Source organism: Danio rerio, chromosome 5 (genome assembly GCF_052040795.2).
Source record: "Danio rerio strain M-AB ecotype USA chromosome 5, GRCz13ab, whole genome shotgun sequence".
NCBI classification, from domain to species: domain Eukaryota; kingdom Metazoa; phylum Chordata; class Actinopteri; order Cypriniformes; family Danionidae; genus Danio; species Danio rerio.
The window spans coordinates 71110403-71126167 of NC_141025.1; the positions used below are offsets into that span (position 1 = coordinate 71110403).

Sequence of the window (15765 nt, forward strand, 5' to 3'; positions counted from 1 at the left end):
TATTAAGCTGGCCTATTTCCAAGCCTGGGCAGTGGGCAGCATGAAAGGCAAAGTAGAGCATCCAGCTTGATGCTTTCTGTGTGAGAATCAGAGTTTTTGTGCCTTGCCGAAGACCTTTACTTGACTTTACCTGATTCATTGCGCTTTAAACGAGTGCTGTAGTGTCTTAAAGATTCCCCTTCTTAGGGGGAAATGAGCTCATTTTGCAAATCTTCTTGTGTTAAACTGTATAATTTTATCATTTTTGAATCCATTTAGCAGATCTTCAGGTTTTGAGGGAGCACTTTTAGCTTAGCTTAGCATAAATCATTGAATCAGATTAGACCATTAGCATCTCACACAAAAAACTAAAACGTTTAAATAATTTACCTATTTAAAGCTTGATTATTCTGTAGCAAGACAGAAGAAAAAAAATTGTTTGTGTAGTGACACAAATGACCATTTTGTCACTTGAGGTGTTGTAGGGTTGTTTCTGACGCGTGAGAGCTCAACAAACAATTGTCCTCCAAATACTGCTTATCAGATTTATTTTTTGCACAGAGAGTTCTTATGGTTCAATTTCCACTCACAGTCTGATATATAAATGCTCATAAAATCACATTGAATGCCTCAATAAAGCTCTTTCAAACACGGTCAAAAAATGTTGTGCTTCCCTCTAATTACACACCTGTTGTTCTAAGTCTTTGTCTACCTATATACTCCTCCAAACCCCCACTCCACCCAGTGGTCAAAAACAGCATTACAAAAAACATAATGGCTCTTACACCCCGGCCCCTAATTGTACATGGCAGGTAGACATAACAATTCAACAATGTACATACAAAGAGCCATTAAAGCAACACTATAAACATTGCATTAATCAATTCTGTGTAGGTGTCAAATTTAACAGTCTTTACCATCAGTCCATTATATTTCCATGTTGTCATACAACAGACAAAGTTTTGTCACGGGTCTCTCAAGTACACTGGTTTTAGTTTGTACTCGCACAGAACGAACAAGTCCATTTTTATCTGGAAAAACCTCCAGAATTCGCCCCATTAACCAAGACCCTCGAGGGGCAGACGAGTCCACAATGACAACAATGTCACCAGGAACAAAGTTTCTCCTTTCCTTATTCCATTTCTGCCGATCTTGAAGCAAAGGCAAATATTCATTTGTCCATCTTTTCCAGAATAAGTCACACATATACTGGACCTGTTTCCATCTCCTCTTGCTGTATAATTCAGATTTTTCAAATAATCCAGGTGGTAATACTGGTTTACCTTTCATCTGAAGAAGATGGTTTGGAGTAAGTGGCTCCAAATCATTGGGGTCATCTGACAACTTAGTTATTGGGCGATCATTTAGAATGGCCTCAATTTCACATAGTACAGTATGGAATCCTTCATCATCCAAAATCTGCTGATGTAGGATGGAATTCAAAATTCTTTTGACCATTCTGATTACACGTTCCCAGATTCCACCATAATGCGAACCTCCTGGAGGATTGAAACTCCACTGGACACCTTTCTGGAGCATTGCCCTTTGAATCTTGTTTTGATTCCATGATCTCAGTGATTCCTTTAATTCCTTTTCTGCGGCAACAAAGTTGGTACCATTATCTGATCTTATTTGAGTTACTTGCCCTCGTCTGCAGATAAATCTTCGAAGAGTGTTAATACATGAATCAGTGTCCAATGAGTAGGCGACTTCCAGATGAACTGCTCGACTTGCCATGCAAGTAAAGATGACTCCGTAACGTTTTACAATGGAGCGTCCTCTTTTAACTTCCACAGGACCAAAATAATCCACCCCAACATTCGAAAATGGAGGCAAATCGGGAAGGAGTCGTTCCTTTGGCAAGTCTGCCATCTTCTGCTCACCCACCTTAACTCCAAAACGTCTACAATGGCCACAACTCGATATAATCCTTCTGGCAGCTGCATTACCCTTAATGATCCAATATCTTTTCCTCAGCTCTGAAAGCATATAATTTCTTCCACTGTGACCTAACTGTTGGTGTATATGACGCAAGATGAGCGTGGCAATATGCTGATCCTTAGCCAGAATGATCGGATGCTTTCTTTCTTCCGGCATAGCAGAATTTCTCAATCGTCCTCCTACTCTCAAAATACCGTCTTGATAGACGGGATCCAATTTATACAGCTTGCTGTCTCGGCTTATTTTTGAAACAGGTGAAACTGACAGAGCATCGATTTCCTTTTTAAACTGTTGCCTTTGACTGAATGCAACAATAGCTACTTCAGCTTCATTCACATCCTGCAAACTTAAATTTGGTGTAACCACAGAACCAGTTAGTTTTCGAAGTTCTTTCTCCGTCTTTTTAGAAGTTACTCCAGAAGAGTCTAAAGAGGCTTGAATTTCCTTTCTCTTTTGACTTCGTTGTTTCAGAACTGTCTTTAATTTCAAGAGCCAAGCAACAGCAACCTTCAACTTTGTCCAGTCTGAGAAATGAGTAATCAGCCTATGAGTAGCATTTGACTGTTCACTTACAAGAGTGCTATTTACACATATGTTCCTCTTGACTTCAGGATCATCTGCTTTAAGAGCAGAATCAAATATTTGTGCTGGCCATTCTTCCACTGGTTTCCACAGATAACTTGGTCCATTGATCCATTCTCTGTTTGTTAATAGCTGATCTGCTTTCAGACCTCTGGAGCAACAGTCTGCTGGATTTTGAGTCGTAGGTATGTATCGCCACTGTAATGGTGTTGTAATTTCTCTTATTGCAGAGATCCTGTTGGCGACAAAGGTAAGAAAACGTTTGTCCTCATTTTTTATGTATTTCAACACGGACGTACTATCTGTCCAGAATACTGAATCAACCAATGGAAACTGCATCTCTGCCCTTAACATTTTGTCCACTCGAGCAGCAAGCACAGCAGCTGTCAATTCAAGACGTGGAATAGTTACTGATTTCAAAGGTGCTACTCTAGCTTTACTGAGTAGGAATGTTACATGAACATCATGTTTTGTCTCCATCCTAAGGTACGTCACAGTGCCATATCCAAGTGTACTTGCGTCAGCAAAATGATGCAACTGAACGTTGGTAAGTTCATCCATTCCTGCTGGTTTTAGACATCTGTCCATCTTGAAATCTGCCATCTTCTCAAGCTCTTTTAACCATAAAGACCACTGCCTTTGGAGATATGAGGGTAGCAGATCATCCCATCCACATCTTATCCTACATAACTCTTGCAGGAGAATTTTTGCTGTAAGAGTGAATGGAGCCAAAAATCCTAAAGGATCATAGACAGAGCATACCTTTGACAGGACACCACGCCTGGTGCAAGGATGATCTTTGCTAGTTATTTTAAAATTGAAAGTGTCAGATTCAACACACCACCACAAACCAAGAGCTCTTTCCATTGGCAACTGGTCCTTGTCCAGATCCATCATTTTTATGCCCTGTGCTCGGTGTTCTTCAGGTACACTTTGTAGCACAATGCGGCTATTGCTGATCCATTTTATTAACTGGAAACCTCCTGCTAAGCAGACATCTGTGAGATCCTTGATCATCAAGACGGCCTCTTCCTCAGAAGGTACACTTTTCAAACAATCATCCATGTAGAAGTTTGTGTAAATTGTGTCAATTACCTTTTCAGGAAAGTCATCTTTGTTGTCCTCAGCAGTTCTACGTAAAGCATAGCAAGCACAACTTGGGGACGACACAGCACCAAACAAATGCACTTTCATCCTGTATTCCACAGAGTCCTGATTGATATCACCATCTGGCCACCATAGGAAACGAAGAAAGTCAGTATCTTCTTCTGCAACTTTAACCTGGTGAAACATTGCTTTTACATCAGCCATAAATGCAATAGGCTCTTGTCGAAACCTCACAAGAACTCCCAACAGTGAATTTGTCAGATTAGGACCCTGCAGAAGCTGATCATTCAATGATGTACCTTTAAAGGCAGCTCCACAATCAAACACCACTCTTAATGTTTGCTTCTTGGGGTGATAAACCCCATGGTGAGGGATATACCAAACTTTCCCTTCATCCTGTTTTAATTGATGTAACGGTACTATTTCGGCATAACCGTGTTTAATTACCTCATCCATGAAATCTTTATATTCTTGATGGAAAATCTTGTTTCTTTCAAATTTCCTTTTCAATCCAATTAAGCGCTGTTTAGCCACACAAAGGTTGTTTGGCAACATGGGAATTTCCATCCTAAAAGGAAGATTCAATTTATAATGTCCATCTTGAAACTCAATTGACTTGCTTACCTTTTCCATAAAGGCATGCTCTTCTCTTGACATTTCCTTCTTTTCAACAGAATTCTCATTAAAGTCATGATTGTATTGTTTACCAAGCATATCCTCCAATTTTCTTACAGAAATCCTGTTAACAGTCACACCTGAACATTTGACCTTATTCCTGCTTCCTTGGAGTGGTCCATTTACAACCCATCCCAATAGGGTTCTAACTGCATAAGGTCCATCTCCATTGCTGTTTATAACCTCCCAGGGCTCCATTACCCTGGAAGCATTTGCTCCAATCAGCAAATCCACATCAGCAGGAATTTGAGGAATCTCAACACCTTTCAGATATGGCCAATTTTCCAAATCCTTTTGAGTGACAATGTTGTCTCTGGATACAGGCATTCTTTCTTGAGTGAAGACTTCTGGAAGACTATAAAAGGTGTCATCAAGAAGGTTAGACACTTCCAATCCAGTCAAAACAGTGCTATTAACAGCCCTTTGATTGCCCATTGTTTTCAAAACAATATTAGTTTCCTTTCCCTTTAATTTCAAACTATGCATTAAGCGTTCTGAACAAAATGTGGCAGAACTGCCAGGATCCAAAAATGCATAGGTTTGAATTACCGTTTGTCCTTTGCTGGATTTGACTTGAACTGGTACAATTGATAATGCACAGTCTCCATCGTCACCGGCCCCTGTTTGACCACATGTTGTAAGGGCAACATGTGCACTACTTAAAGATGAATGACTTTGTTCTTGAGTGCACACTCTTTCCTTTTGTTGGATATGCAAAATGCTGGGATGCTTTTGACCACACACTGCACAAGTCAAGCGCTTATCACATCTTTTGCTTAGGTGTCCAAAAGAAAGACAGCCAAAACAAACACCTTTTTCCTTTAGAAAGTTCAATTTGTCTTTATGCAGCTTGTTTTGCATTTGTGTACACTGCTCCAATAAGTGATCACGTTTGCAGCACAAACATACAACTGGGGCCTTTGATCTTATATCAGTCTCACAGCATTGAATTGATTTATTGTTGGTGACAACCGTTGTTGCAAAGCTGTTTCTAACTTTAGTCTTAGGTTGGAATTTCTGTTGCACAGGCTGGGTATTCTGGATATCACCAAACAAGGGATCTGATGACATTTTGACTTGACGTTCAACAAATATCACAATATCTTTAAACCGTGCTCTCTGCTTGCGTCTTTCCATTAACTCACATGCAACAGTTCTCCAATTTTCCCTTAATTTGTAAGGCAACTTCATGATGATGGTTTTCAAATTGCTTGGCATCTCTAGCTCCTCCATATAGTCAATTTCTTCCATTACATTACAGCATCCACGCAAAAAGAGAGCATAACTCTGCAATGAATTTACATCCTCAGATTTTATTGAAGGCCATGCCAAAACCTTTTCTACATATGCAGAAGCTATTTTGAATTCATTGCCGTAATGTTCCTTTAACAATGCTTTAGCTTGCACATACCCTCTTTGTGCATCCATATGCTGACAACTGCGCACAATCTCCCTTGGCTGACCTTGTGTATATTGTTCCAGAAAGTATAAACAATCTCTACTATTTTTGGTTTTGTCTTCTATTCCATGCTCAAATGCTCTCATAAAAGTTTTATATTGCAGAGGATTGCCATCAAACACAGGAATATCTCTTTGAGGCAGTGTGCTGGATTGTTGTTGTTGTACAAGCAGGGTGGTAATCTCATTTTGTTTTTGCAAGATATTACAAAGGTTCGAAGTTATTATTCCATCACTGTTCTGCATTACACTTGAGGATTGCATTTGTGACGTGAAATGAGGATCAATTTGTGGCACACTGTGAATTTGCTGAATCACGTTCCTTGAGCTTTCTTGCAGGGAGACTTCTATTGGCACATATGCCTCTGCATGAGGGTTGAGAGTAACAGTTCCTTTATCACAATATGCATTCATATCATCAGTGCAGGGTTTGAGAGACTGATTATTTAAAACAGCAATTTTTGCAGTAGCGGCTGCAATCTCTGCATCAATATCCAGCTGTTCTTGTCTATGTCTCAGCTTTTCTTGTTGTACCTCCAAAGTATGCTTTTCCTTTAAAGCAGCTGCACGCGCCATTAATGCAGCTTTCTCTGCCTCTGCCATGATTCGTGCTGAAGCAGCAGAAGATCTCCCACTACGTACACTGCTTGAACTTTTCTTACTGGACGATTTACTGGATTTACATGAGGATATGTTGGAAATGCTATCATCTGGATTAACATCCTCTTGACATACCCTTGCATCAACACCAGAACATGAAACTTGACTTTCAGCGCTCAACCATTTCTCAACATCATCTACAAACTCATCGCAAATCAACATCTTTCCATTGAACCATGTTTGTTGTTTTTCCTTTTCTTCACTGGGCAAAAGAACCATCACCGAATTGTGCATTTCCTTTGTTTCGTCTCTCAATTTGATGAATTTCTCAAAGGAACACTGCACCTCCTTTTCATATTCTCGGTTGGACATAAAATCCTTTATAATAGCCATTAAGTTCTTTGCCTTGCTTAGTTTACACTTTCGTGTCTTTTGCAGAGTTTCCAATTTTTCCAATAAAGCCTTAGGAGTAAGCTTAATGAGCCGCTTTTCCCTCACATGCTCTGTTTCAAACTTCTCAAATGGCACAATATTCTCTGTCTGTTCACAGGTAGCCGCACCATCATCATCACAATTCATTAAACTCATATTCACAGCTGAAATCGTTTGCCTCCTAAGCAACTTTAAAACTTAAGCAACCAATGCATTGGATTTACGCTATTGTGTGCACACAAAGTCATTCATTAAGTAGCGCTACACATACCTTTGTTTCATTCATTCAGTTCATCACGGCTGCTCCTCAAGAAAGTCCAAAAATGATGCATGATGATCCACAAAGAAGCCATTTTTTGACAAATGTAGTGACACAAATGACCATTTTGTCACTTGAGGTGTTGTAGGGTTGTTTCTGACGCGTGAGAGCTCAACAAACAATTGTCCTCCAAATACTGCTTATCAGATTTATTTTTTGCACAGAGAGTTCTTATGGTTCAATTTCCACTCACAGTCTGATATATAAATGCTCATAAAATCACATTGAATGCCTCAATAAAGCTCTTTCAAACACGGTCAAAAAATGTTGTGCTTCCCTCTAATTACACACCTGTTGTTCTAAGTCTTTAGCTGCGTCCCAAATCGCATACTTATGCACTATTCTACGCCATTTTGTAGTATAAATAGTTTAAGTAGTGTGTTCACACTGAAAACTCTTAAAATAATAAGTGCACTTTAATTACCCGGATGATGCACTCATTCAGCCGCTAAAATGAAGTGTGTAATGATGGACACTTCACGCACTCAACGACCGCAGGTTTGCCTACGTAGCGGAAGGGGCGGAGCTATCGGACGCACATGTTGGATAACTTTATTTATTTTGGATGGAGAAAGCAAAATTCTCCTACGAGAGTGATTATATCGCCTCCCGATGGTGAATGCGACAATACTCATGATAGGTATTATTTGATAATTCGGTCGTTTATTTCACTGATTTGGCGACCGTCAAACGTCATCAGGGAAACGGTTTGAATTTCCGTTTAGTAAAAAACACATTAGTGTGCCATTTGGGACGACACTACATACATATACTATCCTGTTGAGTGTGTAAGTGCATAAGTACATAGTGCATGAGTGCATAGTGTATAGTGTGCCATTTGGGACGCAGCTTTTGTCTACCTATATACTCCTCCAAACCCCCACTCCACCCAGTGGTCAAAAACAGCATTACAAAAAACATAATGGCTCTTACAGTTTGCTTCCTAGGGACTATTTCAGGTGCTACATGAGATCATTGTGCCTGCTGTAGCCATGGTACTGCAGCAAAGTTCTATTATTGTTACACCCGGAATAAGAGTATAGTTCCCAGCCATATCAGCCTGGAAAAAAGCTAATTTTTAATTTTCTGTTAGTCTTAATACACAATGTAAATACAGAATAGTCAGTGAATAAGAACATTTTTAAAGCTATTTAAATTTTTGGAGTGAGATAGCTAATGGTCTAATCTAATTCAATGATTTATGCTAAGCTAAAGGTGCTTCTGCCAGACACATATATCAGCTTATTGGATTGAAACATTTTTTAAAACTCAACTGTTTAAGGGTGTTTTCACACCTGTCTTCTTAAGTTGGGTTAAATCGCACTAGAGTTAGTTTTCCCTATTGATGCGGTTCATTTGGGCAGGTGTGAATGTAGCAGCTGCACTCTAGTTTGTACCAAAAGTGGACCAAGAAAGTGTGCCGAGACCTCCTTGAAGCGGTGGTCTCTTTACGCTTTTAAACAAGCCCAGGAGCGGTTTGTTTATAGTGAGAACAACATCCAAACTAGAACAGACCCAACCGCAAAAAGTTCTGCGCCTTTTTGAATTAATCCAGCTGCCATAGTCCCACAACATAAACAACAAAGATAGTGGGGCCATTCTTCATCAATGGAAACCTCAAGGCCACTGGATATTTGAAATTGCTATATGATGATGTGTTTATGCACTGAAGCTGGCACGTTCCCTGAGTTTTTCCTGCAAGATGATGCATCATCAGATTATGGGTGTCAGGTCGAGCATTCCTAGATGAACAGTTTCCTGAAAAGTGGATTGGTCGTCGTGGGCCAGTTGAATGGCCCCTAAGGTCTCCCAATCTGACTCTCTTAGACTTTTATCTTTGGGGTCATCTCAAGGCAATCGTCCATGGTGTGAAGATACAAGATGTGCAGCACCTGAAACTACGGATACTGTAAGCCTGTGCTGGCATTTCTCCTGTGGTGTTGCTATCAGTGTGTGAAGAGTGGGAGTAGAGGGTTGCATTGACAATCCAACACAATGGGCAGCACACTGAACACATTTTATAAGTGGTCAGAAACTTGTAAATAACTCATGAAAGAATAAAGTTACGTTAAAACCATTGTTTTTCTTGTGAAATTCCCAATAAGTTTGATGTGTCAAATGACCCAATTCATATTGAAAAAACAAAATGGATCCAAGATGGCCAACTTCAAAATGGCCACAATGGTCACCACCCATCTTGAAAAGTTTGGCCCCTCACATATACTAACGTGCCATAAACAGGATGTTAATATCACCAACTATTCCCATTTTATTAAGGTGTATCCATATAAATGGCCCACCCTGTATATTATGACCAGTGATGCAATTATATGGAACAAAATCAATGCCTAAAGTCTTGAATTAAAAAGCTTGTTGAATATCACAAACTGAAAAAAATAATACACCGTATTAACAAGTTCTTGCATTTTAATGACTTGAATTCCAGGGTTTGTATTTTTAGGTCCTGAAATTTAACATATCTGTATATTTAAGCTTTGAATATTTCAACGAAAAATATTTCAAACACGTTTTCATACTTAAAAATTCAATAATTCATATTCAATTTTCAGATTTCACTTACAAAATATTCAATACCCTTTAAAAATACGATGTATAATATTCAAAAGGTAATTTTCAGTTCATTTTATTTCAGTTCAAATATTCGCTTCCATGAATTCAGTGGATCAAATTCGACTGTTAAAATTCAACATTACATCCGGGAACTGCAGGAAAAGCAATAGATTGCAAATTGAAGATCGCCAGCTGCTCTAGCTTTCACCAGCAGGTGGAGATGGAATGTAAGATTTTTAACCCAGTAAACAGGCGAGAAAAAGGCAATTAAAGGCACAAAAGTAGCATTTAATATTAATATCAATGTTTTGGACAATATAAATGATAAAAAGTATGAGTAAATGAGGTTTTAGTCATCTATATTTGCCCTTATGTAACGGAAGCCAGCTGGTGATCGCGTAAATCTCAGTTCTCGGATCCAGTGACAGACGTTGTTCTGCAATCTTATCGGAGCTTGTCTCCCATGCCGGCTCGCTCCCTGCTCGGACCGGTGCAGTTACTTGCACATAAACCGTCTTTTGATGAATATGATGTTACACATTATCTTTATTGACTCTTTCTTCCATAGACGCGAAGTATTATATTGACAGCTAAAGAATATAAACGTAAGAGAAACAGGAAAGGAAATATTATAATAATAATACAAAATAGATAAACATTGTACAGGGCTAAGAACAATTACGAACAAAGATATTCAAAAGCAGAGAGATTTTATGAGAATGTCACACAAAACAGTTTACTTGGAACTGTTAAACAGTGTTCAGGTATGATTTAAGGTTGGTTATGGATGGGGCGTCTAATTTAAAATAATCTAACATAACGTGCGAATGCATTAAAGGAGCGTCTTCAGTTATTATTTAAACGCAGCTATGTCAGGATTGGGATAGGTTATATAATTTCATTATTTAAATTATGATTGTTAATATTAATATTTTATGACATGTATTTGGGGTATTGCGCTTAAATAAGTCATCCGTGATTCTAAATTAATATTTCTATTTATCCTTTTTATCACTCTGCCTGTCTTTCTCTTCTTTTTTTCTAATTATTGGGGTTCTGCCACGGTTAAACGTTTGCAAAATGTCTTAGTTTGTCCAGAATATTATTTTATTGTTATGTAGCCTATAGGCGAGAAAAATGTAACGCAAGTGGCAATGTCGCAGCCAATTATAAGTAATAAAATGAGTTGCCTGTGGTTTGATAATAGGCAGTTATAACTGACTTTAATTTGTTTTCAGTATTAAATGAGAAAACCATCATTTATAACTTTTCAGCAACCGTTTGTATTTTATGATTAGCAATGTTGATTTTTGCAGTTATTAAACATATAAACTTATTTAAACTGGTTTAAATTTAATATAGTTGTCACTTCAGCTAGTTTCATAAGATTAATGTTTAGAATGCGTGGTTTGACATGCGTGGTTGAGTGGTTTCTGCAAATCATGGGATTATTACTGAGCTTTAATCGCCATCTACTGGAGAGAATGTATTTGCTCATTTATTCTATTAACTCTTTTCTGCAAGTCTGTTTTATGATTTCACAAAGTCAAACCATTATTTTTTTATTTTATATTTTGAGATGATCATATTTAAATAAACAATTGCTAGGGTAGCTAATAGTTTCTTTTTTCTTGTTTTAAAAAAAAAAAATCAGTAGCCTATAAAATCATAATTTTTGCTTGACAAAGTTATTGGTTTAGGATTCTGGATGCATTTTTGCTAAATGAATGTTGGATACTCTCACACTAGTTAAATCAATTATATTATCAGAAATGACAGATATAAGAAATCCATTAATATTCATCACTCTTTTTACAATTGTACAAGCAATTTCGCGCCGACGTCAGCTCCACTTTCGTAAATGGTAAACAGCGAGGTGTTATTCATATAATCCCAAGCATGACATGTCATGATAATAATCGAAACACTCTTGTAGGCTATTCTTATGCTTGGCCAAATGTCATGACTTTCACTATTATTTTACATTATTATGCACAAGCCCAGGTATCATCTGAAACTTCGGAAGAATTCCTATCATATTGGCAGCCATCCAGCATCTCTTAACCAGTTTGATATGCGGCGCTGGCTCTGACCAGCCACCGGAGCTCGCGGCCACTCGTTCGTCTTTGTCGTGTGCAAGCCACACCGCACATGCATAAAAACGTCAATCATTTCATTCATTCATCAATTCATTCATTTTCCTTCTGCTTCGTCTCTATTTTAGTGGAAAAGCAATATTCTGGACAAACTAAAGACATTTTGCAAACGTAACCGTGGCAGAACCACAAAAAATAGAAAAAAAGAAGAGAAAGACGATATCAAAGTGATAGCTACAAAGGATAAATAGAAATATTAATCTAGAATCACGGATGACTTATTTAAGCGCAATAGCCCAAATACACGTCATAAAATATTAATATTAACAATCATAATTTAAATAATGAAATTATATAACCTATCCCAATCCTGACATAGCTGCGTTTAAATAATAACTGAAGACGCTCCTTTAATGCATTCGCACGTTATGTTAAATTATTTTAAATTAGACGCCCCATCCATAACCAACCTTAAATCATACCTGAACACTGTTTAACAGTTCCAAGTAAACTGTTTTGTGTGACATTCTCATAAAATCTCTCTGCTTTTGAATATCTTTGTTCGTAATTGTTCTTAGCCCTGTACAATGTTTATCTATTTTGTATTATTATTATAATATTTCCTTTCCTGTTTCTCTTACGTTTATATTCTTTAGCTGTCAATATAATACTTCGCTCCTATGGAAGAAAGAGTCAATAAAGATAGACAATGTGTAACATCATATTCATCAAAAGACGGTTTATGTGCAAGTAACTGCACCGGTCCGAGCAGGGAGCGAGCCGGCACAGGAGACAAGCTCCGATAAGATTGCAGAACAACGTCTGTCACTGGATCCGAGGAGTGAGCTTTACGCGATCACCAGCTGGCTTCCGTTACATAAGGGCAAATATAGATGACTAAAACCTCATTTACTCATTTTACTCATACTTTTTATCATTTATATTGTCCAAAACATTGATATTAATATTAAATGCTACTTTTGTGCCTTTAATTGCCTTTTTCTCGCCTGTTTACTGGGTTAAAAATCTTACATTCCATCTCCACCTGCTGGTGAAAGCTAGAGCAGCTGGCGATCTTCAATCTGCAATCTATTGCTTTTCCTGCAGTTCCCGGATGTAATGTTGAATTTTAACAGTCGAATTTGATCCACTGAATTCATGGAAGCGAATATTTGAACTGAAATAAAATGAACTGAAAATTACCTTTTGAATATTATACATCGTATTTTTAAAGGATATTGAATATTTTGTAAGTGAAATCTGAAAATTGAATATGAATTATTGAATTTTTAAGTATGAAAACGTGTTTGAAATATTTTTCGTTGAAATATTCAAAGCTTAAATATACAGATATGTTAAATTTCAGGACCTAAAAATACAAACCCTGGAATTCAAGTCATTAAAATGCAAGAACTTGTTAATACGGTGTATTATTTTTTTCAGTTTGTGATATTCAACAAGCTTTTTAATTCAAGACTTTAGGCATTGATTTTGTTCCATACAATTAGCCAGCGCAGTCGTCCCTCCATAGTAAAAAGCGACACTTTGTGTCTCCCGGTTTGTCTACTTGTGAGAGTTCCATTGGCATTTTCCCGCATGTTAATTCTGACCAATCGATAAGCAGTTTAGGAAATATGTAATAACATCTGGCCAATAAGTAATGTGGGTTTTGTCACATGACTGCACTTTGCTTCTTTTCAACTGGTTTGGTCTAAAGCAATCAGTGTGGTGTGAAAAGGACCCCAAAACGGCAGAAAATGCTACAATGCCATTAGTCCGGACCAAATGAATCGAACCACAGATGTGAAATCACCCTAATTCTAGGGGCCTTGTAAAATGAGCCAATTTTCACAATAAAGGGAAGTGTTGCTTTAAATGAGTATTAAATAAAGGATTGGTGGTTATCAGTGTAATTCTGCATGCAGGCCAGTTTAAATGAGCTATGATTAAAGATCGAGTCTCATTTTTTTTGTATTCACTTGGTCAGAAGCTGAGTGAGAGTGACACAAGAAGGTCAGACGGGGATGTTTCAGTGCTGTGCTGACTGTTGTCTGTATCGCCCCCTATAGGCCACAGTGTTCATCTACACAGACCTGCTGCTGTTGACCAGGGAAGATGAACCGGGACGCTGTAATGTACTGCAGAGTCCACTCTACCTCCATCAGATACAGCTACAGGACGGTATGTACTACTGTTTTACTCCAGCTCTGTCTTTTCAGAGCTTTTTTTGCACTGCATATTATGATGTTTGTACTATATGTTACTTAATTGTATTTTCTTTACAAAAACTACAAACTCTATTAAGTTTTAGTTGTATTATCACTAAAATGGCGGTATATAAATGCAACAAATCTGGTTTGTTTATTAAATTTTATTCATCATAAACAATTCTCACTCTTTTAACATACTGTCGAAGGCAGAGTTATTCGCCATCCTGTTTGTTTTTGATTCTTTTTTAAATATGTCTAAAATAATGTATAACAGAGCATGGAATTTTTCACAGTATTTCCAATAATATATTTTCTCCTGGAGAAAGTCGTATTTGTTTTACTCAGTGATTCACTCAATTGATTAAACACTTAGGCACTGTTTACACTAATACGTTTTAGTTTTAAAACAAATACGTTTTGCTTTGGTTATGCCTTCCGTTAACACTAATGCTGAGTTCAGACTGCAGAATGTTTAGATTTTAGCCCTCATTTTGACTCGCTAAAACGTTTTGAGAAATCACAGACAAATGCCTGAAATCACAGGTAAATCGGTGCTCGTTCACGTAAGTGAAAATCACACAGTGTGAACTATTAATGATGCGATATGAAAAAATCGCCAATGAGTTGCTGACACCCATGAGATATTTGGCATGCTAAATATCTGGAGCTGTCGGCGATTCAAATAATGCCGTGTGAAATGTTTTCTAATTGAAAATAACACCATGATCACTTACAGCCAATGAGAGGGTAGCATTCACTAGTACACATACCTGCCGGCCAGCAGGAGGCTGGGGGAGAAGTTAAAAGCGTCCATTTTCAGTTTATTTGGACCCAATAAATGGAGGGAAAACTAGTGGAAATTTGGCAGGAGCACTGTGTCTGTTTGATGTGTCATGTGAGCAATATCGCAACCAGGTCAAAGAGTAAAAAAAAAAGTTGAGAGATTGCTAATTCTCTTCAAAAGCCAGGCGAGCAACACACGTTTCTAAAGCGAAAGCCCTTTTTCCATTATGTTGTTAATAACGAAAGATTTATTACATGACCTCGCGTTGTTTCACTTCTCGCATGTGTTTGGTTGTGAGATGTGGTTTGGACAAAGTTTCTGTGAGTCTTCCTATTTTAAAGTCATGCGGTGTGATCTCTCCTGGCGCTGATCCATCCTACAGTGTAAACAGCAACGACAGAAAGCTAACCCAGATAGTTATGCAGTGTGAAAACATCCGTGACACGACTACCTTAAAAATCATGCAGTCTGAACTCGTCATAACCCGGAGTTTTCGAGCCCTGAAAACGGAGCCTTTTGTAAACGCTGAAGAGGCTGTTTTTATTTTAAAGTGCTGCTGCTGTATGTTAGTGTTAAGGGTGTCATGATTTCGATGTTAAATCGAAATCGATCTAAATTTATGCTCAATTTCGAGTATCGAATCAAATAACAGAATCGTCGATGCTGCCACGCCCCCATGTCACATCAGCTTGGCTTGCCAAGCGGGAAAAAAACACGCTTGTTGAAGTGCTAGTTAAACGGCAGACGCAGGAGACCCGTCGACAGAGCTTAAACCCTCTCCTCTTTCAATGAAGTCGCCAGTGTGGAAGCATTTTGGATTTCCAGTGAGTTATGTTGACAACGTTCATGTTGTCGACAAAAAAAAAAAAAAACACAGTTTTGCAAGCTCTGCTATGTACGTATTAGGGTTCGTCCAATAGACAACACCGGCATCGCGATCCTCCGCCCCGTTGCAAATCCGCTCGCGAAAAGTACACATTCAGGCCCTGTTTACACTAATATATCTTTGTT

The 15765-nt window shown here is 38.1% G+C and overlaps 2 protein-coding genes across 6 annotated transcripts in view; one reads left to right on the plus strand and one right to left on the minus strand.

Annotated features, from left to right (window-relative positions):
- LOC147844485 (uncharacterized) overlaps window positions 1-7386 on the minus strand; it is a 133884-nt gene extending 126498 nt beyond the window's left edge. Inside the window, exon 1 of the mRNA XM_087254305.1 lies at window positions 285-7386. Coding sequence (XP_087110431.1) covers window positions 907-6930 — 6024 coding nt within the window. The 5' untranslated portion in view covers window positions 6931-7386 and the 3' untranslated portion in view covers window positions 285-906. The remainder of the gene's footprint in view (window positions 1-284) is intronic.
- The window catches only part of rgs3b (regulator of G protein signaling 3b), a 116199-nt gene that overhangs the window by 61701 nt on the left and 38733 nt on the right, over window positions 1-15765 (plus strand). For all 5 annotated transcript variants that reach the window (XM_087254383.1, XM_087254384.1, XM_087254385.1 and 2 more), the window contains one exon: window positions 13830-13941. In XM_087254383.1, the coding sequence (XP_087110509.1) occupies window positions 13830-13941 (112 nt within the window). The remainder of the gene's footprint in view (window positions 1-13829; window positions 13942-15765) is intronic.